The following is a 22,714-nucleotide window of genomic DNA, read 5'->3' as shown; positions in this document are numbered from 1 at the left end:
TGCACTTGCTCTATAGCAGGAGCAAAAGATACGCCTACGAACAGGCATATCCAGTATGTGCCTAATTGCTGATTGAATAAGATACATGAACATATCCTTACTGGACTTTGTCTATGTGAGAATGGTGACACACCAATGTTCCAAACTTCCGGTTCCTTCCATAATGTATGCCTCTCTGCATACATGTACTTACATCTGTACGTGTTCTGGGCATACACAGTGTAAAAATATACACTGCCAAATAACGTAATGTACACTCTGCAAAAGCCCCATTAACTGGAAACAGTGACTCTTTGTAATGCATTTTTAATTAAATCTGCAGTCGAAAGTTTGAAAACTGTAGAACCAACAGAGAGGTGGGAGTCATAAACCCTTTGTTATTTTAGTGAAAACAGTTTAGTAGTAATTAAGTGTAATTTGGATTCTTAGCTTATAAGACTGAGAAAATAAAAAAAAATATTAATTAACTCAATTTACAGTGCAGAGTTTGCTGAAAAACAGCATCCCGAGCCGTGATCAGTTAGTCTGTGGAGAGAACATCAATGCTGAACGATTTCAATAGATCATGCACATGGTCTGCATGCAGATAATATAAAAAGGAAATCACAGTAAGCAGTATCATTTGAAAAAGCCCTCACTCCATCCTGCTTATGCGTTGTCAGCTGTATGCTTATGAGAGGTCATTTCAAGTTGTTGTTTTTTTTGTCTTCAAAGTGGTTCCACATTGCCAGTTGAAGTGGGCTAACCCAAGCAGGGACACAAAAAAAAAACCCAAACACATCCCTTGATGGGATATAATGCAGCTCCTCATCTTCTGCGTCTTCGGGTGACTTCCCAAGCTGTCTTTGAATTCTATAATATCCAAGCAAAGCAGGTGGGTAACCTGTGTTGCCATTGAGTACTTCAAACAAAAGGGATTAAGGAATCACCAATAACCATACTTTGCAATTTTCTCTTTCATACTCCAAGGCAGCCATCACCATGGGATTTAACAAGAAATACAATAGGCAGAGCCAAAAATGAACAAATCAAGACACACATGCTGTTAAATCAAACATTATTTAGTAGCTGTTTGGAGAATAAAGTTACCAAAGCCAAGTGAGCAGAGTGACCATGGCTAGAGTGCATACGGAAAGACATCATCCGGTTGCCCTGCAAAGTTCTGTCATCTAGACCTTAGCTCTCTTTGCCAAGAAGTTGCTACCTCTCACTTTCAGTATGGCTGGCACTTTATGTCAAGATTTCTTGTATGACTGTATGAATACTTCTCCCATCCATCTAGAAGTAGCTAGTGTGAAAGGGGATTTTTGATATTAAAAGTTTTGCAATTTAAAATTTTGGGCTTTTGTAAGCAGTCACTTTATGCTGGACAAATACAAAGTGAATTTGTTCACTAAATTCAGCTTCTAAAATTTGGTACAGTATTAATTATAGACTGATATTCCTTCATCTGAGCTGTTCCCAATCAATTTCCATACCATCAAATTTATTTGTTGTGCATTTGGGTAAAAGACTAGACCCCAAACCAACATATTTGGACAAGGAGCATGAGGCCATGGTTTCCACCTGAAACATCCACAGAACCACAGGCGTCATGACCAAAATGGAAGAGCTGCTAGCTCTTCTACTTTATCTTTGTTGAGCTTTCTTAGCAGAAGAGTGATGACAGGAAAGGGAGTACGTACGGCTAGCTGGATTTTCTAAGGCATTGTCAATGCATCTGCACCTTCTGTCCCCGGTACTCTGTGTCATGGGAAGAAAGGCATTCTGTCGTATTTCCATAAAGTCCATCTTATGGAGACCAAAACGGACTATCAGCAGTTGGAAGACTTCCTGATTAAGGTACCAACTTGCATACAGCTTAATCAGTTCACGACTGCTTTCTCTTTGACAATGTAGGTATCTTTCCACCCAATGTGTTCTTTAGGCTACTTATAATTATATTATAAAGTTCACAACCGTTCTGATGTCTTAGAACATTCTGATATTCTTCCCCAGCAACTGCTGAACTGCTTTCCATACAGCTCTAATTTCCAGTATATTTGTCTGTTTATTTTCCTTCTGTGACAAATCCTGGTGCAGTCTTTGCCAGATGGGCTCCCCAACCTTTACCGCTTTAGTCTGTCAATAACGTTACCTATTTAGATCTGAGCATGACATTCCCTGTGTCCTTGGGTTTTCCACCAGATAAGACACTTAGTAGTGGTTCTTGACAGACTGATGGTATGATCAAAGGAAGCTGGTTTTTAATTGCAGATCAAACTGTACTAGCTGAGGACATGCTCAGGGAACTATTGCTCTATAATGGAGAAAAATATTCCCAACAGTATAAGCACTTTCCCTACTGCTGCCCACTGATGGAATCTGCACTGTCACAACTTACAAGCTCTATGTTGAGACACTTCAACTCTGAAACAGTTACCTTGTGTACGGTAAATATTTGTACTCCCAGAAAAAGTAACGAGAGGACGCTTTGCCTTGTTCACAATCCAGCCATGTTTATGCAATAAGGATGTCAATCACAGCATCTTCTGGCACAACTGTTTTACCACATTTGGACGTTCTGACTTCTAGGAAGCACTGCCAGGCCAAAAGACAGACAGGTGAATGGGAAGGCATCAGCTGCCCTAGGGTTTATCCAGAGGGCTCTTCTGATCACAACTGTTGATGCTATAGATCTTGTTGAAGAAATGGTGTTCAAAGAATCTTTACATAGAAACCAAATTCTTCTTGTTGTATAATTCCGACACCGAACATACATATACATATATATACATATATATATATATATATATATATATATATATCCATAGAAATGTCCGCACTCACGTCCAATAAATCATCACCATGGGGTGCTGCTCATGATAACCCCGACAGGGTATCACATATACCAGGTGTGTTGGAAAAACCAACAGAGGGCACTCACCAGTCCATAAGAGTATAAAGGTTTATTGATACATCATAATCACCAATCGTGTGTCGACGTTTCGGCCCCTAGGGCCTTTCTCAAGACAGTCAGTGAAGACATCCAAACAGCATGCCAGTTACACACATATATATATATATATATATATATATATATATATATATATATATATATATATATAGATTTCTAAATGGAACGGCACTCAGAGGCTTTTTCTTTGCAGCAATAGTGTATTAAAAATTTCAATAATACATCAATTCATTATCAACGTTTCGGTGCCGACACGCACCGTCGTCAGGATATGATGCATAGAATCAACATGTAACGACAAACACATACAAGAATTCATCAGAAACAGCAGACAATATAAGGGGCCGAAGGTGGCCTTTGTAATACAACTTTTGAGTCTGGTATTGCACAGAAATTATTTCCTCTTTGATGGACGTTATTATTTACAGGTATCCGGATGCTCCATGGGATCGAATGTATCACCAACATATGCAAACATCTATATGTATGCACAGGAACAGCATTTATTTTACAGTAATCCACTATTTATGGAACATTCGAAATTATTTCTGCGATATATAGATGACCTCATCATCTTTTGGTCTGGAACCAGTGACACACTGGTGACCTTGGTGGAATCCATTAATGCCCTCAAGGGACCTATCCAATTCACTTATAAATACAGTTTCAAAGAAATAAGTTACCTGGATGTCCTGTTGGAAAACAGAGAGGGAAGGTTGGCTACATCTGTATATAGCAAGAGTACTGACCGTAACACACTGCTAGGGTATAATAGCCATCACCCTACAGCACTCAAGTCTGGACTCCCGTACTCTCAGATGCTGAGGGTCGCACGTATAAACAGTGACCAGGAAACATTATGCAAACAGCTGGATGAGATGATCACCAAGTTTCTGAAACGAGGATATCCAGAAGAGTTGCTTTTACAGCACAAAAGAAAAGTCTTACAAACCCCCAGGGAACAGCTGCTACATACCCGCAAAAAAACAAATAAAAATGATGACCGTATAATTTGGCCGACGAATTACACCACCAGTAGCGGTATTATCCAGCAAGCCACCAAGGCCCTGTGGCCTATAATCAGCACTGACACTGATTTAAAAGGCTTTAAAACCAAAAAACCCATGACAAGTTTCCGTCGAGGGAGAAATATTAAGAACTGGGTGGTACGAACCGACATAACTGGATTCAGCAACTATCCATCAACAGTGAATGTCCAACACCGCAGGGGATGTTATAAATGCATCAACTGCACCACTTGCAGTCATATGGACACAGGAAAAGTGTTCCGACACCCACATAGTGGGAAATACATCCCCATTAAGCATGCGGTGACTTGCACCACGGCCTACGTTGTATACATCATCCGATGCCCTTGTGGCTCATACTATGTGGGTAAAACCATACGCCCCTTCAAGGAAAGAGCCACACAACATAGATCGGCAATTCGAGCGGCGATCCAAAGTGGTAACAGCGACCAACCAGTAGCCAAGCATTTTGCAGAAAGGGGACACTCACTATCCAGTGTCAGATATATGATCATCGACCATTTACCACCAAACAGACGAGGAGGCGACAGAAACAAACAGCTATTAATCTTGGAAGCCAGATGGATCACGAGACTGGACACTGTGGCCCCCAGGGGCCTAAATGAGAAGATCTGCTGGAACAGTCTCACATAGAAAATATATAATTAATGATAGGTTATGTTTATTGCCAACATTAGTATATGTTCCTTTTGAATATCATTCCATTTAACCTAGTTTCTGAGGATTTAATAATGAGTATATATTTTTCCTTAAAGTGCATATTTTTTCCTTACAGTGCATGTTGATTCTTATCTATGGGTTAACACATACTATTTCACAGGTTGTCTATGTTCTTTTAAACATTTTATTTTTCTAACAGAGCTGGGAAGGAGCGGCATACGGTGATATAACCAGCGGGACAGTGAGGGCGATGAGACGCGTAGGCGTCCCTAGTTACCACACACGCTTGCAGGAGTTTCCCTGACGACGGGTTGACGCAGAGCACAGGCGCCTCGTTAGCTACAGCAGGGTCTGTACAACGGGATGACGTCATTGCCAAGCGCCCCCGCACGCCAGGGCGCCGAACACCCGCCCGGAGCTCAGGTGATTGCTGATCACAACAGGTATTTAGGAGGGAGCCTGGAAGGCAAACGATTTCCAATTGACATTTCAGTAACTCGGTCGTCCTTGCAGATCCAGTCCCCCGATAACTGCGAGGATCTTCATTTACCACAGGAGGTCAAGCTAGTTCCTTCCACATGCAGATATGTACAGTACTACTCTGGTGAAGGATTACATGTGCGGTTAAAGGCTGAAGTTGACTGCACTACAGAACTGATTCCAACTTTGAAGGAAATCCTGAAGTGTGAAGACAAAAACACATTTTACTGCCAGTCATGTGGAGATGTCCTAATCCAGGAACAAAAGTTTCTCCGAGTCCTCCCTTTGCCTAGTGAGAACTGGAGCTCTCTGGTTGAAGAATGGTGCTGCCACCCTGATCCCTTTGCCAGTCGAAGTTGCCTTCCCAAGGTTAACGACTGCTTTCAAAAAAAAAAAAAATACCCCCAGCACCTAACACTGAACAGAATTGCTCTGATATCAACCTATAAACATAAGGAGGGCATGTAATAGACAAATAGCAGAACAATATAAACAAACAAAATACACGCTAGCCATCATCTCCAAAACTTGGACAATAGAATAGAGCAAACAACAACTTATGGCATATCTCCACGAACAAAACCCCCCCTTCAATTGCAAGGTGGCAACATGAGACTCACAAAAGTAAAACTATAGAGTCTAACCAATTCAAGAAAACAAGCAAATATCAAGCAGAAAAACTAAAGAGGATAACATCATTGATCCAACCCAGGAGACTTAAGTATTAAGGGAGTAAAATATGACAATATATAAACAAATCAAATAGAATTATATTGTACAGAGCAATAATAAGACACAGTAAAGAAAAACAAGCAATGGCGAAAAGAGACCAAAACAGGATACAAATAAATCATAAATTACATGACCCGGGGTCATCTCACCCTGGGGAAAGTGAGGCAACCTATACTGAAGTTCCGTTAAGGTGAACAGCAACACCGGGATACGCAAAATAAAGAATTTTTGCAATAAATGTTCCCAGGAGACTGTCCAACATAGGAGGCCACGGAAATATACAGTGGGCTCATCGAACAGCAAATTGAGGTAAAAACAACTTGGAACAAAACATCTTTCAAGGACGGCAATATATTCTTAGCACACCATCCTCAAGGGGATAAGCTGGTAAAAAAAAAAAAAAAAAAAAAAAAAACATGATCACTATAGTCTGCAAAGGTGAAAAAGAATTCTGCAACCATCTTATTCTGTTCTTATGGCAGAACTAGACATAAAAAAAGGACAATTCAGCAAGCAGTTCCATCACCTGAGCTGCCATCTTTTGCCCCAAGTCAGTAATAGCCTGAAGGAATCTCTAAGTGGTAAACACAGAAGATACAGTCACAGTAGGTGAGAACAGCATCATTATAGGTAATTATAAACTAAATAAATAACACTGAAATGGAGACCAGAACATGAGAGCCAAGGCAGCAGCAGAGACAGGATCTTATGTGAAAGCATATTAGCAGTACATCAGCAGGTGAGAGGAAGCAGTAAAAATTCCACAGGCAAACACAGTGATGTGGCCTATTGAGAAGATACTGTAGCCATATTAATGTAACTTCAGATTTTCCACATAGGCTGCATCCTGGGCTTCACATAGTGCTGCAGCTGGTGTATTGGTGACTCACTATACATTAGTTATGTGGCTGTTGGGTACATCTGGGATGATATTCTTGAATGCGCCTGCGACCCAAGCGCACGGACTGCGGTGGCGTGAAACCATTATGCACTGCTAAGGGGTGGTCTTGTGGACACCTGGACAACCCCATAGGTTCTATGAATGGGTGGCTATCATGTGTTCATTAACAGTTATTTATACAGTGTACACAGCACTTTACAGAGAATATCTCAGTCATTCACATGAATCCCTGCCCCAGTGGCGCTTACATAGACACACAGGTCATTTTTGTTTTTTTGACAGTACCCATTTGCTCTACCAGTATGCTTTTAGAGTATGGAGGACACTGGAGCACCCAGTGTTTAGTATGTAAATGAGATTCATAAGTATACAAAAGGACTGACTCTAGAGTGCGTGTCAGCTGATGTTCCTTAGGTTAACAATGCAGAAACGGTGTCCTCCATTTCTAGCATAACATATCACCTATTTCCACACTTCTAACATTTAGACATGGCTTCTTGATGTTGGCTACCTATATCATTTCCTGAAAACGCCATAAACTGTACGGCACGTCATCTACCTGGCACTAGTGGTGGAAATATCAGACAACACTGTGGTGAATAGACAAATTAAGTCTTCTGTTACTTACATTTTAGCTAATCTGTCCATCCTTTGTTTTGTGGTCTCCTGTAAACACAAATACAGCTGTTCATTTACAGCATACAGCAGTGGTTCCCAAACTTTTTTAAATCATGGCGCCCTAGAGAATCAGAATTTGTTCTCGGCAACCCTAGGCCAAAAGTTTCTTATTGAGAATTTTAGAAAACAATAAGCATATTATGTTTATGTGTCATCCTTAGTTTCTTTAGTGTGGTGTGGGACAAAATTTGCTTCTGTTTGTCCTCATATTTTATAATTGGCAACTGCAAGCACTGGTTTTGTCTATTACTTTAACCAAAAATAATTTTAATTGGTCCTTGACCACCAATCCAAGGCACCCCTGCTAGTGTCCTGAGGCACCCCAGGGTGCCTAGGCACCCAGTTTAGGAACCACTGGCATACAGAATAAAAGGCATGACCAAGGCTTATGGCTGGCACAAGATGCCACTGCCTCTGGGAAGTAATCCCAGTGGGGAACCAGTAACAGCAGGCAATGATGATTTTACAGATGAATGGCTGCAGTTTGGCATGTGTCTTTAGAAGTAAAACAATGTGCCCATGCACTGACTACGCTGCCCATTAGTGGCAATTAACATGAATACCAGTACAGTTTAGCAAACATTTATCAGCACTAATGCTTACTTGTTCTTTTGACCCTGGAATGGAATTCACTGAATCATTTGCCTATTTTACTTACTGTTGAGTCTTCTGTGGCGTTCCTATAATTTATGTCAATAGCTATGGGAGATGTGTCTGCAGATAGCAAAGAACTGTATCCAGACGACTGGTGATTGTTCTCTGGAATATCGGTCTTGAAGTTCAAATCTGAAGGAAAAAAAATAAATACCATTTGTAAATATTCTTTGTGCATTTACAGGGATAACTATCACACAACTTGATTTACTGCACTCATAACAACGTACAGTGTTTACATAAAGCATAACTGTTACTGGCGCAACTGGAGTTTTCCTGCAGCTCCCAGTGTTAAATTATAGACACAGAGAAATACCAAGTGGCCCAGGCAACTTGAAATCCAAACCTCTAACCTCAAGAATGTGCGATTGATCATTGTTTGAGATAAGAAAACCACTGGTGCTATTAATAGGTAAACATTAGAACACTGTTCAAACAGTGGCATATTATTTTCATGGAATTTGAAGCAGCAGAAACACAATCACAGAACTGATACGTTATTAACACATTTTATAGCATATGATTGTTTTACTGTATAATCATGTCTGAACTAAACAGTGGATTTATTAAATCAACCACTAGATGGCAGTAGAACTACATGCTGCAATGTTTGATACCAAGGGTATACATAACAAGCAATAAAGAAAAGCCTACACATTATTCTTCTGTAGTATAAAATCCCCATAACTAGTTTAATTAATTTAATTGTCCAAACCATCTAATCCAGATTTAAAACCCAAAAAATGCTATGAAAAAACAAAGTTCAATATTCCTCTCTTTATTAGAATGTGGGAGAGAGCAGCCTATGTATTAGTTATTACATTGCATCCAGTTGTAGATGGCTAAATTCACATCATTTCTAAACACTTCCTCACACAATCCTTTTCTCATAATTATAAGGTAGTTTAAATATGTGATGGCAGTGGGAAAATTGCATGGTGACACAGAAAGTGTTCTCACACTCCAGAGGACGTTGTTTAGAAGATCTCTTGGAATTCCATTTCACATGCACTCAGTAGTGAATTCACTACTATCTCGTTTGGCTTTCACAAATTCTGTGAACATGAAAAACAACGGCCCTGGCTCTGTGTCTATCAGCAAGCATAATACCAAAGAAGTATACCACGGATGCAGTTACGTCAAGCTTGTGCCCACAAAGCACACATCCCAGAATTAAGAGGAGAGTGGTTCAGCTGATAAAAATGAAGGACAGTAGCTGATTGTCTTGAGATTTCTATAACCAATGATTCATCTGTCAAGTCCTCTGCTCATTCCAACCCATCACAGCAGCAGCACAGAAATGCCTTATGCTTTTATATCTACAACTTGAAATTTTATTCTAATGTACCAGTTGTACCCTAAAACTCAGAGGCGCAAGTTCATCCCAGATGCCCGAAGGAAAGTTGGCGTTTGGCAATATCGAATTTGTTGTGATCTGACTTCCAATTAACAATCCTTGAAGGAGGAGTTTGCAAAATAAATTTCTCTGACATCCTAGTGGATGCTGGGAACTCCGTAAGGACCATGGGGAATAGACGGGCTCCGCAGGAGACTGGGCACTCTAAAAGAAAGATTAGGTACTATCTGGTGTGCACTGGCTCCTCCCACTATGACCCTCCTCCAGACCTCAGTTGGATTTCTGTGCCCGGCCGAGCTGGATGCACACTAGGGGCTCTCCTGAGCTCCTAGAAAGAAAGTTTATTTTAGGTTTTTTATTTTACAGTGAGACCTGCTGGCAACAGGCTCACTGTATCGAGGGACTAAGGGGAGAAGAAGCGAACCTACCTGCTTGCAGCTAGCTTGGGCTTCTTAGGCTACTGGACACCATTAGCTCCAGAGGGATCGACCGCATGGAACTGGCCTTGGTGTTCGTTCCCGGAGCCGCGCCGCCGCCCCCCTTACAGAGCCAGAAGCAAGAAGAGGTCCGGAAAATCGGCGGCAGAAGACTTCGGTCTTCACCAAGGTAGCGCACAGCACTGCAGCTGTGCGCCATTGCTCCTCATGCACACTTCACACTCCGGTCACTGAGGGTGCAGGGCGCTGGGGGGGGGGCGCCCTGAGGGCAATATATGACACCTTGGCTGGCAAATCTACATCATATATAGTCCTAGAGGCTATATAGATTTAAAATTACCCCTGCCAGTATTCCAGAAAAAGCGGGAGAAAGTCAGTTGAAAAAGGGGCGGGGCTTCTCCCTCAGCACACTGGCGCCATTTTCTCTTCACAGTGCAGCTGGAAGACAGCTCCCCAGGCTCTCCCCTGTAGTTTTCAGGCTCAAAGGGTTAAAAAGAGAGGGGGGGCACAAAATTTAGGCGCAATATTGTATATACAAGCAGCTATTGGGAAAAATTCACTCAATATAGTGTTAATCCCAAAATTATATAGCGCTCTGGTGTGTGCTGGCATACTCTCTCTCTGTCTCCCCAAAGGGCTGTGTGGGGTCCTGTCCTCAGTCAGAGCATTCCCTGTCTGTGTGTGTGTGCGGTGTGTCGGTACGGCTGTGTCGACACGTTTGATGAGGAGGCTTATGTGATGGCAGAGCAGATGCCGATAAATGTGATGTCGCCCCCTGTGGGGCCGACACCAGAGTGGATGGATAGGTGGAAGGTATAAACCGACAGTGTCAAATCCGTACATAAAAGGCTGGATGACGTAACAGCTATGGGACAGCCGGCTTCTCAGCCCGCGCCTGCCCAGGCGTCTCAAAGGCCATCAGGGGCTCAAAAACGCCCGCTCCCTCAGATGGCAGACACAGATGTCGACACGGAGTCTGACTCCAGTGTCGACGAGGTTGAGACATATACACAATCCACTAGGAACATCCGTTACATGATCCCGGCAATAAAAAATGTGTTACACATTTCTGACATTAACCCAAGTACCACTAAAAAAGGGTTTTATGTTTGGGGAGAAAAAGCAGGCAGTGTTTTGTTCCCCCATCAAATGAGTGAATGAAGTGTGAAAAAGCGTGGGTTCCCCCAATAAGAAACTGGTAATTTCTAAAAAGTTACTGATGGCGTACCCTTTCCCGCCAGAGGATAAGTTACGCTGGGAGATATCCCCTAGGGTGGATAAGGCGCTCACACGTTTGTCAAAAAAGGTGGCACTGCCGTCTTAGGATACGGCCACTTTGAAGGTACCTGCTGATAAAAAGCAGGAGGCTATCCTGAAATCTGTATTTACACACTCAGGTACTAGACTGAGACCTGCAGATAGTGCTGCTGCAGCGTGGTCTGTAAACCTGTCAAACAGGGATACTATTTTGCGAACTTAAGACGTCGTCTTATATATGAGGGATGCACAGAGGGATATTTTGCCGGCTGGCATCCAGAATTAATGCAATGTCCATTCTGTCAGGAGGGTATTAGAGACCCGACACTGGACAGGTGATGCTGACTTTAAAAGGCATATAGAGGCTTATAAGGGTGAGGAATTGTTTGGGGATGGTCTCTGGGACCTCGTATCCACAGCAACAGCTGGGAAGAAATTTTTTTACCTCAGGTTTCCTCACAGCCTAAGAAAGCACTGTATTATCAGGTACAGTCCATTCGGCTTCAGAAAAGCAAGCGGGTCAAAGGCGCTTCCTTTCTGCACAGAGACGAGGGAAGAGGGAAAAAGCTGCACCAGTCAGCCAGTTCCCAGAATCAAAATTCTTCCCCCGCTTCCTCTGAGTCCACCGCATGACGCGGGGGCTCCACAGGCGTAGCCAGGTACGGTGGGGGGCCGCCTCAAAAATTTCAGCGATCAGTGGGCTCGCTCACAGGTGGATCCCTGGATCCTTCAAGTAGTATCTCAGGGGTACAAGCTGGAATTCGAGGCGTCTCCCCCCCGCCGTTTCCTCAAATCTGCCTTGCCGACAACTCCCTCAGGCTGTGCTAGAGGCAATTCAGAAGCTGTATTCCCAGCAGGTGATAGTTAAGGTGCCCCTACTTCAACAAGGACGGGGTTACTATTCCACACTGTTTGTGGTACCGAAACCGGACGGTTCGGTGAGACCCATTTTAAATTTGAAATCCTTGAACACATACATAAAAAAATTCAAGTTCAAGATGGAATCGCTCAGGGCGGTTATTGCAAGCCTGGAGGAGGGGGGATTACATGGTATCCCAGGACATCAAGGATGCTTACCTACATGTCCCCATTTACCATCCTCACCAGGAGTACCTCAGATTTGTGGTACAGGATTGCCATTACCAATTCCAAACACTGCCGTTTGGACTGTCCACTGCACCGAGGGTCTTTACCAAGGTAATGGCAGAAATGATTATACTCCTTCGAAAAAAGGGAGTTTTAATTATCCCATACTTGGACGATCTCCTTATAAAGGCGAGGTCCAAGGAGCAGTTGTTGGTCGGAGTAGCACTATCTCGGGAAGTGCTACAACAGCACGGATGGATTCTATACATTCCAAAGTCACAGCTGGTTCCTACCACACGCCTACTGTTCCTGGGGATGGTTCTGGACACAGAACAGAAAAAAGTGTTTCTCCCACAGGAGAAAGCCAAGGAGCTGTCATCTCTAGTCAGAGACCTCCTGAAACCAAAACAGGTATCGGTGCTTCACTGCACACGAGTCCTGGGAAAAATGGTAGCTTCTTACGAAGCAAAATTCCATTCGGCAGGTTCCATGCAAGAACCTTTCAGTGGGACCTCTTGGACAAGTGGTCGGGATCGCATCTTCAGATGCATCGGCTGATAACCCTGTCTCCAAGGACCAGGGTATCTCTACTGTGGTGGCTGCAGAGTGCTCATCTTCAAGAGGGCCGCAGATTCGGCATACAGGACTGGGTCCTGGTAACCACGGATGCCAGCCTTCGAGGCTGGGGGGCAGTCACACAGGCAAGAAATTTCCAAGGACTTTGGTCAAGTCAGGAGTCGTCCCTACACATAAATATTCTGGAACTGAGGGCCATTTACAATACCCTAAGTCTGGCAAAGGCCTCTGCTTCAAAACCAGCCGGTACTGATCCAATCAGACAACATCACGGCAGTCGCCCATGTAAACCGACAGGGCGGCACAAGAAGCAAGATGGCGATGGCAGAAGCCACAAGGATTCTCCGATGGGCGGAAAATCACGTCTTAGCACTGTCAGCAGTGTTCATTCCGGGAGTGGACAACTGGGAAGCAGACTTCCTCAGCAGACACGACCCACACCCGGGAGAGTGGGGACTTCATCCAGAAGTTTCCAACTGTTGGTAAACCGTTGGGAAAGGCCACAGGTGGACATGATGGCGTCCCGCCTAAACAAAAAACTAGATATTGCGCCAGGTCAAGGGACCCTCAGGCAATAGCTGTGGACGCTCTAGTGACACCGTGGGTGTACCAGTCGGTTTATGTATTCCCTCCTCTGCCTCTCATACCAAAGGTACTGAGAATAATAAGAAAACGAGAAGTAAGACGATACTCGTGGTTCCGGATGGGCCAAGAAGAGCTTGGTACCCAGAACTTCAAGAAATGATATCAGAGGACCCATGGCCTCTACCGCTCAGACAGGATCTGCTACAGCAGGGGCCCTGTCTGTTCCAAGACTTACCGTGGCTGCGTTTGACGGCATGGCGGTTGAATTCCGGATCCTAAAGGAAAAGGGCATTCCGGAAGAAGTCATTCCTACGCTGATAAAAGCAAGGAAAGAAGTAACCGCAAACCATTATCACCGTATTTGGCGAAAATATGTTGCGTGGTGTGAGGCCAGGAAGGCCCCAACAGAGGAATTTCAGCTGGGTCGTTTTCTGCACTTCCTACAGTCAGGGGTGACTATGGGCCTAAAATTGGGTTCCATAAAGGTCCAGATTTCGGCTCTGTCGATTTTCTTCCAGAAAGAACTGGCTTCACTGCCTGGAGTTCAGACATTTGTAAAGGGAGTGCTACATATTCAGCCCCCTTTTGTGCCTCCTGTGGCACCTTGGGATCTCAACGTGGTGTTGAGTTTCTTAAAATCACATTGGTTTGAGCCACTTAAAACTGTGGATTTGAAATATCTCACGTGGAAAGTGGTCATGTTATTGGCCTTGGCTTCGGCCAGGCGTGTGTCAGAATTGGCGGCTTTGTCATGTAAAAGCCCTTATCTGATTTTCCATATGGATAGGGCAGAATTGAGGACTCGTCCCCAGTTTCTCCCTAAGGTGGTATCAGCTTTTCACTTGAACCAACCTATTGTAGTGCCTGCGGCTACTAGGGACTTGGAAGATTCCAAGTTACTGGACGTAGTCAGGGCCTTAAAAATTTATATTTCCAGGATGGCTGGAGTCAGGAAAACTGTCCTGTAGGCACCCAACAAAATAGGTGCTCCTGCTTCTAAGCAGACTATTGCTCGCTGAATTTGTAGCACAATTCAGCTGGAGCATTCTGTGGCTGGATTGCCGCATCCTAAATCAGTAAAAGCCCATTCCACGAGGAAAGTGGGCTCATCTTGGGCGGCTGCCCGAGGGGTCTCGGCTTTACAATTTTGCCGAGCTGCAACTTGGTCAGGGGCAAACACGTTTGCTAAATTCTACAAAATTGATACCCTGGCTGAGGAGGACCTTGAGTTCTCTCATTCGGTGCTGCAGAGTCATCCGCACTCTCCCGCCCGTTTGGGAGCTTTGGTATAATCCCCATGGTCCTTACGGAGTTCCCAGCATCCACTAGGACTTCAGAGAAAATAAGATTTTACTCACCGGTAAATCTATTTCTCGTAGTCCGTAGTGGATGCTGGGCGCCCATCCCAAGTGCGGATTGTCTGCAATACTTGTATGTAGTTATTGCCTAACTAAGGGTTATTGTTGAGCCATCTGTTGAGAGGCTCAGTTATATTTCATACTGTTAACTGGGTGTAGTATCACGAGTTATACGGTGTGATTGGTGTGGCTGGTATGAGTCTTACCCGGGATTCAAAATCCTTCCTTATTGTGTCAGCTCTTCCGGGCACAGTATCCTAACTGAGGTCTGGAGGAGGGTCATAGTGGGAGGAGCCAGTGCACACCAGATAGTACCTAATCTTTCTTTTAGAGTGCCCAGTCTCCTGTGGAGCCCGTCTATTCCCCATGGTCCTTACGGAGTTCCCAGCATCCACTACGGACTACGAGAAATAGATTACCGGTGAGTAAAATCTTATTATTTGTACATCTGTTCTTATGTGGACCACCACTGGATGTTAGTGGTGGTTGAAATGCTTTATGGACAGTTATATCAATACAGTATCAGATGAACTTTTATCAATTTTAATACATTTTGCGTATTGGAACATATTGTTTGTTTTCCTAAACAAGATTTTATTTGACATTAGGTCATTCTGTCACAAAAATAGGGGTGTTATAACAACCCCAAGGCGCCAATTACACTAATACTACATATACACATATACATATTTAGAACACACACGATTTACAGAATTACATAGATAGTGCTCTTAGCCGTTATACAGGGACCACAGTCAGCGTTCACCAGCGGGTCCCATCTCACAATCCAGTAGCAGGTGCACCATCACTTACTGCAGCTCATGCTGAGTGGTACCAGTCCAGAGCAGTCCAGTCCTTTATTGTAGGTGTTAGCAGGGCTCCTGGGAAAGAACTGATCAACGCTGCAGTGGGTGCACTGAAGAGCTCCATTGGAAGAGCAGAAGTCACACTTGGATCCCACTGTGAAACACACAGGTATTGCTGTACATGCAGGTGTCCCTTCAAGACTTGGATCCTGGAGGCAGGCGACTCCATTGCCTCTGGGAATTACGCCCCTGATTTGATGTTTATTTAAACTAGACCATGTTTGATATCTAATTATAATTTAACGGCATCCTTTATTTATTATTAATTTTAATGACAGAAGGGAGAATTTCAACATTTTCTCCTGTCATCTGTCGTGAGCTGTAACTTACCTGCCTGCCAGTCCCTGCTTCTTTTCCCTACCTCATGACGACGGTTTTGCCTGCAATCATCTGTCTAAAACTAGCCAGTGTATATTTGGTGATTATTAGGACAATTTTGCAAATCGCTGTTTGCCAGAGTCCCCTGTTGTACACTTTATAATGTGGTTTGTAATGGTTTTGCAATTTTGAAGTGCTGGGGTTTTTAATTTGGAGGTTTTAAAAATCCATGTGGAAAAAAATCTAGAAAAACTGATTTTAATGATGTTTTTAGTAAATTTCTATTTTACTCAATTCCCCTCAACTAACAGAGATGTTAAAATCTAATAAAAGAGTGACGCTAATCATGAACGGAGAATACATTTTCTACAAGGTGACAAGGTAAATTTGATTTTTAGAGAAAAATTGTAACTCACATCAAACAGTTCATTATAGCTAAAATCTATGGTGGTATCAAACAAACTTCATCATGAAGTAAACATAGAACCAGCTTTATATATTCACTATTGCAATAATGCCAGAAATATAACTAAGGAAAGGTCAATAAAAATGAACTTAGAAGCAATCAAAAACTTTTTTTTTTCTTAACGCGTGCAAGCCCTTATGTACTGTCATTAAGTTACTATGGGGAGTATCCAATTATCCTGCGGTCATAGACCACAGGTAATTGTTGCACCCAGGGTATCAGGAAAATGAAACCAATTCCCTGAAAACAGACCCATTTTCTGACGAAAACAGGTTTGTTTCTAGCTAGACCACAACCTATTTTCGTGACATTTAAAAAAATAATAAAAAAATAATAAAAAAATGTATTTATATTTTTACCGGCGACCAAATTGGACAGCCTCCAAAAAAAAAAAAAAATATTGGTGAAACATCGGGAAAAATTGTGAAAAACTCCCTGTTTTTCACATCCCATGTTTTACCAGGATAATTGGATACCCCCCTATGACACCACTGTGGATACAAAGACAGAAAGAAAGCTTTGCAGGTCTGAAGAATACTGAATAATAGAGGTGAGCAAGGGAAGATCGATGGATCAAGCTGCTTTATCTTTAATTATAAGCAGAAAGTGTTGCAGTTTAATTACATTACACTTGCCTGGGGAAACTTCATGTATCATTCTGCTTGACGTACGTTCCTCACTTATGGAGGTGAACTCAGATGTCAAATCTTTCTGGAAACATTAAAGAAAAAAAATTGATACAAACATAAAATCATAGTGGAATGTTACAATATTTTTTATAGATCTTTAAGAAGCAGTAGGACCTGCTTTGCTCAGTTAAAAATAAATTAAATAAATATATATATATATATATATATATATATATATATATATAATGAGGATTAATTTTAATTGGAACTCTGTAGGCTGTGCTAATCCTGGGGCACAATAGATTACATAGGAAGCATTTATGGAATATATTAGTTGCAATTATAATCTGTATTTCTCATACAACAAATATTCATATTTGGAACAGGGAAAATTGCTGTATAATTCAAGTCTTTGGAATGTGTACCACTTATTTATTCATTAACAAAGTTAAGGAATCTTTGGCAAATAAAAATAAGAATTTACTTACCGATAATTCTATTTCTCGTAGTCCGTAGTGGATGCTGGGGACTCCGTCAGGACCATGGGGATTAGCGGCTCCGCAGGAGACAGGGCACAAAAATAAAAGCTTTAGGACTAGGTGGTGTGCACTGGCTCCTCCCCCTATGACCCTCCTCCAAGCCTCAGTTAGGATACTGTGCCCGGACGAGCGTACACAATAAGGAAAGATTTTGAATCCCGGGTAAGACTCATACCAGCCACACCAATCACACTGTACAACTTGTGATCTGAACCCAGTTAACAGCATGATAACAGAGGAGCCTCTGAAAAGATGGCTCACAACAATAATAACCCGATTTTTGTAACAATAACTATGTACAAGTATTGCAGACAATCCGCACTTGGGATGGGCGCCCAGCATCCACTACGGACTACGAGAAATAGAATTATCGGTAAGTAAATTCTTATTTTCTCTGACGTCCTAAGTGGATGCTGGGGACTCCGTCAGGACCATGGGGATTATACCAAAGCTCCCAAACGGGCGGGAGAGTGCGGATGACTCTGCAGCACCGAATGAGAGAACTCCAGGTCCTCCTCAGCCAGGGTATCAAATTTGTAGAATTTTGCAAACATGTTTGCCCCTGACCAAGTAGCAGCTCGGCAAAGTTGTAAAGCCGAGACCCCTCGGGCAGCCGCCCAAGATGAGCCCACCTTCCATGTGGAATGGGCATTTACAGATTTTGGCTGTGGCAGGCCTGCCACAGAATGTGCAAGCTGAATTGTACTACAAATCCAACGAGCAATCGTCTGCTTAGAAGCAGGAGCACCCAGCTTGTTGGGTGCATACAGGATAAACAGCGAGTCAGTTTTCCTGATTCCAGCCGTCCTGGAAATATATATTTTCAGGGCCCTGACAACGTCTAGCAACTTGGAGTCCTCCAAGTCCCTAGTAGCCGCAGGCCCCACAATAGGTTGGTTCAGGTGAAACGCTGACACCACCTTAGGGAGAAACTGGGGACGAGTCCGCAGTTCTGCCCTGTCCGAATGGAAAATCAGATATGGGCTTTTGTGAGACAAAGCCGCCAATTCTGACACTCGCCTGGCCGAGGCCAGGGCCAACAGCATGGTCACTTTCCATGTGAGATATTTCAAATCCACAGATTTGAGCGGTTCAAACCAATGTGATTTGAGGAATCCCAGAACTACGTTGAGATCCCACGGTGCCACTGGAGGCACAAAAGGGGGTTGTATATGCAGTACTCCCTTGACGAATGTCTGGACTTCAGGAACCGAAGCCAATTCTTTCTGGAAGAAAATCGACAGGGCCGAAATTTGAACCTTAATGGACCCCAATTTGAGGCCCATAGACACTCCTGTTTGCAGGAAATGCAGGAATCGACCGAGTTGAAATTCCTCCGTGGGGGCCTTCCTGGCCTCACACCACGCAACATATTTTCGCCAAATGCGGTGATAATGTTGTGCGGTCACCTCCTTCCTGGCTTTGACCAGGGTAGGTATGACCTCTTCCGGAATGCCTTTTTCCCTTAGGATCCGGCGTTCAACCGCCATGCCGTCAAACGCAGCCGCGGTAAGTCTTGGAACAGACAGGGTCCTTGCTGAAGCAAGTCCCTTCTTAACGGCAGAGGCCATGGGTCCTCTGTGAGCATCTCTTGAAGTTCCGGGTACCAAGTCCTCCTTGGCCAATCCGGAGCCACGAGTATAGTTCTTACTCCTCTCCGTCTTATAATTCTCAGTACCTTGGGTATGAGAGGAAGAGGAGGGAACACATACACTGACTGGTACACCCACGGTGTTACCAGAGCGTCCACAGCTATTGCCTGAGGGTCCCTTGACCTGGCGCAATACCTGTCCAGTTTTTTGTTGAGGCGGGACGCCATCATGTCCACCTTTGGTTTTTCCCAATGGTTCACAATCATGTGGAAGACTTCCGTGTGAAGTCCCCACTCTCCCGGGTGGAGGTCGTGCCTGCTGAGGAAGTCTGCTTCCCAGTGGTCCACTCCCGGAATGAACACTGCTGACAGTGCTATCACATGATTTTCCGCCCAGCGAAGAATCCTTGCAGCTTCTGCCATTGCCCTCCTGCTTCTTGTGCCGCCCTGTCTGTTTTCGTGGGCGACTGCCGTGATGTTGTCCGACTGGATCAGCACCGGCTGACCTTGAAGCAGAGGTCTTGCTAGGCATAGAGCATTGTAAATTGCCCTTAGCTCCAGTATATTTATGTGGAGAGAAGTCTCTAGACTTGACCACGTTCCCTGGAAATTTCTTCCCTGTGTGACTGCTCCCCAGCCTCTAAGGCTGGCATCCGTGGTCACCAGGATCCAATCCTGAATGCCGAATCTGCGGCCCTCTAGTAGATGAGCACTCTGCAGCCACCACAGAAGAGACACCCTTGTCCTCGGAGACAGGGTTATCCGCTGATGCATCTGAAGATGCGATCCGGACCATTTGTCCAGCAGATCCCACTGAAAAGTTCTTGCGTGAAATCTGCCGAATGGAATCGCTTCGTAAGAAGCCACCATTTTTCCCAGGACCCTTGTGCAATGATGCACTGACACTTTTCCTGGTTTTAGGAGGTTCCTGACTAGCTCGGATAACTACCTGGCGTTCTCCTCCGGGAGAAACACCTTTTTCTGGACTGTGTCCAGAATCATCCCTAGGAACAGCAGACGTGTCGTCGGGATCAGCTGCGATTTTGGAATATTTAGAATCCACCCGTGCTGTTGTAGCAGTACCCGAGATAGTGCTACTCCGACCTCCAACTGTTCCCTGGACATTGCCCTTATCAGGAGATCGTCCAAGTAAGGGATAATTAAGACTCCTTTTCTTCGAAGAAGAATCATCATTTCGGCCATTACCTTGGTAAAGACCCGGGGTGCCGTGGACAATCCAAACGGCAGCGTCTGAAACTGATAATGACAGTTCTGTACTACGAACCTGAGGTACCCTTGGTGAGAAGGGCAAATTGGGACATGAAGGTAAGCATCCTTGATGTCCAGGGACACCATATAGTCCCCTTCTTCCAGGTTCGCTATCACTGCTCTGAGTGACTCCATCTTGAATTTGAACCTTTGTATGTAAGTGTTCAAAGATTTCAGATTTAGAATAGGTCTCACCGAGCCGTCTGGCTTCGGTACCACAAATAGTGTGGAATAATACCCCTTTCCCTGTTGTAGGAGGGGTACTTTGATTATCACCTGCTGGGAATACAGCTTGTGAATTGCTTCCAATACTGCCTCCCTGTCGGAGGGAGACGTTGGTAAAGCAGACTTCAGGAACCTGCGAGGGGGAGACGTCTCAAATTCCAATCTGTACCCCTGGGATACTACCTGTAGGATCCAGGGGTCCACTTGCGAGTGAGCCCACTGCGCGCTGAAACTCTTGAGACGACCCCCCACCGCACCTGAGTCCGCTTGTAAGGCCCCAGCGTCATGCTGAGGACTTGGCAGAAGCGATGGAGGGCTTCTGTTCCTGGGAAGAGGCTGTCTGCTGCAGTCTTTTTCCCTTTCCTCTACCCCGGGGCAGATATGACTGGCCTTTTGCCCGCTTGCCCTTATGGGGACGAAAGGACTGAGGCTGAAAAGACGGTGTCTTTTTCTGCTGAGAGGTGAGTTGGGGTAAAAAGGTGGATTTTCCAGCTGTTGCCGTGGCCACCAGGTCCGAAAGACCGACCCCAAATAACTCCTCCCCTTTATACGGCAATACTTCCATATGCCGTTTGGAATCCGCATCACCTGACCACTGTCGTGTCCATAAACATCTTCTGGCAGAAATGGACATCGCACTTACTCTTGATGCCAGGGTGCAAATATCCCTTTGTGCATCACGCATATATAGAAACGCATCTTTTAAACGCTCTATAGTCAATAAAATACTGTCCCTGTCAAGGGTATCAATATTTTCAGTCAGGGACTCCGACCACGCCACCCCAGCGCTGCACATCCAGGCTGAGGCAATCGCTGGTCGCAGTATAACACCAGTATGTGTGTATATACTTTTTAGGACATTTTCCAGCTTCCTATCAACTGGCTCCTTGAGGGCGGCCGTATCAGGAGACGGTAACGCCACTTGTTTTGATAAGCGTGTGAGTGCCTTATCCACCCTAGGGGGTGTTTCCCAACGCGCCCTAACTTCTGGCGGGAAAGGGTATAATGCCAATAATTTCTTAGATATCAGCAATTTTTTATCGGGGGAGACCCACGCATCATCACACACTTCATTTAATTCTTCTGATTCAGGAAAAACTACGGGTAGTTTTTTCACACCCCACATAATACCCTTTTTTGTGGTACTTGTAGTATCAGAAATATGCAAAGCCTCCTTCATTGCCGTGATCATGTAACGTGTGGCCCTACTGGAAAATACGTTTGTTTCTTCACCGTCGACACTGGAGTCAGTGTCCGTGTCTGTGTCGACCGACTGAGGTAATGGGCGCTTTAGAGCCCCTGACGGTGTTTGAGACGCCTGGACAGGCACTAACTGACTTGCCGGCTGTCTCATGTCGTCAACAGTTTTTTTTTGTAAAGTGCTGACACTATCACGTAATTCCTTAAATAAGACCATCCAGTCAGGTGTCGACTCCCTAGGGGGTGACATCACTAATACAGGCAATTGCTCCGCCTCCACACCATTTTCCTCCTCATACATGTCGACACACGCGTACCGACACACAGCACACACACAGGGAATGCTCTGATAGAGGACAGGACCCCACTAGCCCTTTGGGGAGACAGAGGGAGAGTTTGCCAGCACACACCAGAGCGCTATATATGTATAGGGACAACCTTATAAATAAGTGTTTCTCCCTTATAGCTGCTATATATGTTTTTATATGCCAAATTAGTGCCCCCCCCTCTCTTTTTTACCCTGTTTCTGTAGTGCAGGACTGCAGGGGAGAGTCAGGGAGACATCCTTCCAGCGGAGCTGTGAGGGAAAATGGCGCTTGTGTGCTGAGGAGATAGGCTCCGCCCCCTTCACGGCGGCCTTTCTCCCGCTTTTTATGAGGTAAAATGGCAGGGGTTAAATACATCCATATAGCCCAGGAGCTATATGTGATGTATTTTTTACCATAAATAGTGTTTTCATTGCGTCTCAGGACGCCCCCCCCCAGCGCCCTGCACCCTCAGTGACCGGAGTGTGAAGTGTGCTGAGAGCAATGGCGCACAGCTGCAGTGCTGTGCGCTACCTTTCT

General features: G+C 44.4%; 1 protein-coding gene across 5 annotated transcripts in view; it reads right to left on the bottom strand.

The window, feature by feature from the left end:
- The window catches only part of CEP44 (centrosomal protein 44), a 214,529-nt gene that overhangs the window by 773 nt on the left and 191,042 nt on the right, over positions 1 to 22,714 (bottom strand). For all 5 annotated transcript variants that reach the window (XM_063920646.1, XM_063920645.1, XM_063920649.1 and 2 more), the window contains 3 exons: positions 17,052 to 17,127; positions 8,115 to 8,242; positions 7,407 to 7,444 (listed from right to left, as the gene is read on the bottom strand). In XM_063920646.1, coding sequence (XP_063776716.1) covers positions 7,407 to 7,444; positions 8,115 to 8,242; positions 17,052 to 17,127 — 242 coding nt within the window. The remainder of the gene's footprint in view (positions 1 to 7,406; positions 7,445 to 8,114; positions 8,243 to 17,051; positions 17,128 to 22,714) is intronic.

The sequence above is a fragment of the Pseudophryne corroboree genome, chromosome 1 (assembly GCF_028390025.1).
Source record: "Pseudophryne corroboree isolate aPseCor3 chromosome 1, aPseCor3.hap2, whole genome shotgun sequence".
Classification (NCBI taxonomy): Eukaryota; Metazoa; Chordata; class Amphibia; order Anura; family Myobatrachidae; genus Pseudophryne; species Pseudophryne corroboree.
Note: the sequence above shows the minus strand (reverse complement) of the source record. Positions and strands in the feature narration are given on the sequence as shown.